Source organism: Priapulus caudatus, unplaced genomic scaffold (assembly GCF_000485595.1).
Source record: "Priapulus caudatus unplaced genomic scaffold, Priapulus_caudatus-5.0.1 Scaffold1598, whole genome shotgun sequence".
Lineage (NCBI taxonomy): Eukaryota > Metazoa > Priapulida > Priapulimorpha > Priapulimorphida > Priapulidae > Priapulus > Priapulus caudatus.
In genome coordinates, this window is record NW_014578659.1 from 616 (window position 1) to 1,357 (window position 742).

Sequence of the window (742 nt, forward strand, 5' to 3'; positions counted from 1 at the left end):
GCGTGCTGTATGTATGTGTGCGTGCGTGTATGTGTGCGTGCTGTATGTATGTGTGCGTGCCTGTATGCGTGTGCGTGTGCGTGCTGTATGTATGTGCGCGTGCGTGTATGTGCGCGTGTGCGTGCCTGTACTATGCGTGTGCGTGCCTGTATGTGTGCGTGTACGTGCTTGTATGTGTGTGCGTGTGCGTGCCTGTATGCGTGTGCGTGTGCGTGCGTGTATGTGTGCGTGCTGTATGTATGTGCGCGTGCGTGTATGTGTGTGTGCGTGCCTGAATGTGATGATAGCCTCGCTCGCGCGTCGGCAATCAGTGGCGGTCGGCGCAGGCTCGTAGATTGCCGGCGTGTCGTCGCTGTGCTTGTGTCGTCGCTTGATTTCTTCCATTCTTCGCGTGCACTGCGGCGTGTAGACGCTTCATTCGCTACACGCGGCCGTGACCCCCCCCCCCCCCACCCCTACCTCGATCAATCAGTCCTCGTCTCCTCCGCGTTGTTGTATGACTGCCGGTAATGACAGACGTATCATGGGCTCGCTGTACGGGCTTCAGGGCATGACAGCGGCAACTGTCGCCAGTATGATATCAGCATTGCCAGTATGATATCAGCATCACCAGTGGCAGTATGATATCAGCATCCCCAGTATGAGATCAGCATCACCAGTATGATATCAGCATCACCAGTATGATATCAGCATCACCAGTATGATATCAGCATCACCAGTATGATATCAGCATCACCAGTAT

The 742-nt window shown here is 54.9% G+C and overlaps 1 protein-coding gene across 1 annotated transcript in view; it reads left to right on the forward strand.

Moving 5' to 3' along the window:
- Nucleotides 1-523: 523 nt before the first annotated feature.
- Nucleotides 524-742, forward strand: part of LOC106817112 (serine/threonine-protein phosphatase PP1-alpha catalytic subunit-like) — an 18,563-nt gene continuing 18,344 nt past the window's right edge. Inside the window, exon 1 of the mRNA XM_014821762.1 lies at nucleotides 524-572. Within this exon, the coding sequence (XP_014677248.1) occupies nucleotides 524-572 (49 nt within the window). The remainder of the gene's footprint in view (nucleotides 573-742) is intronic.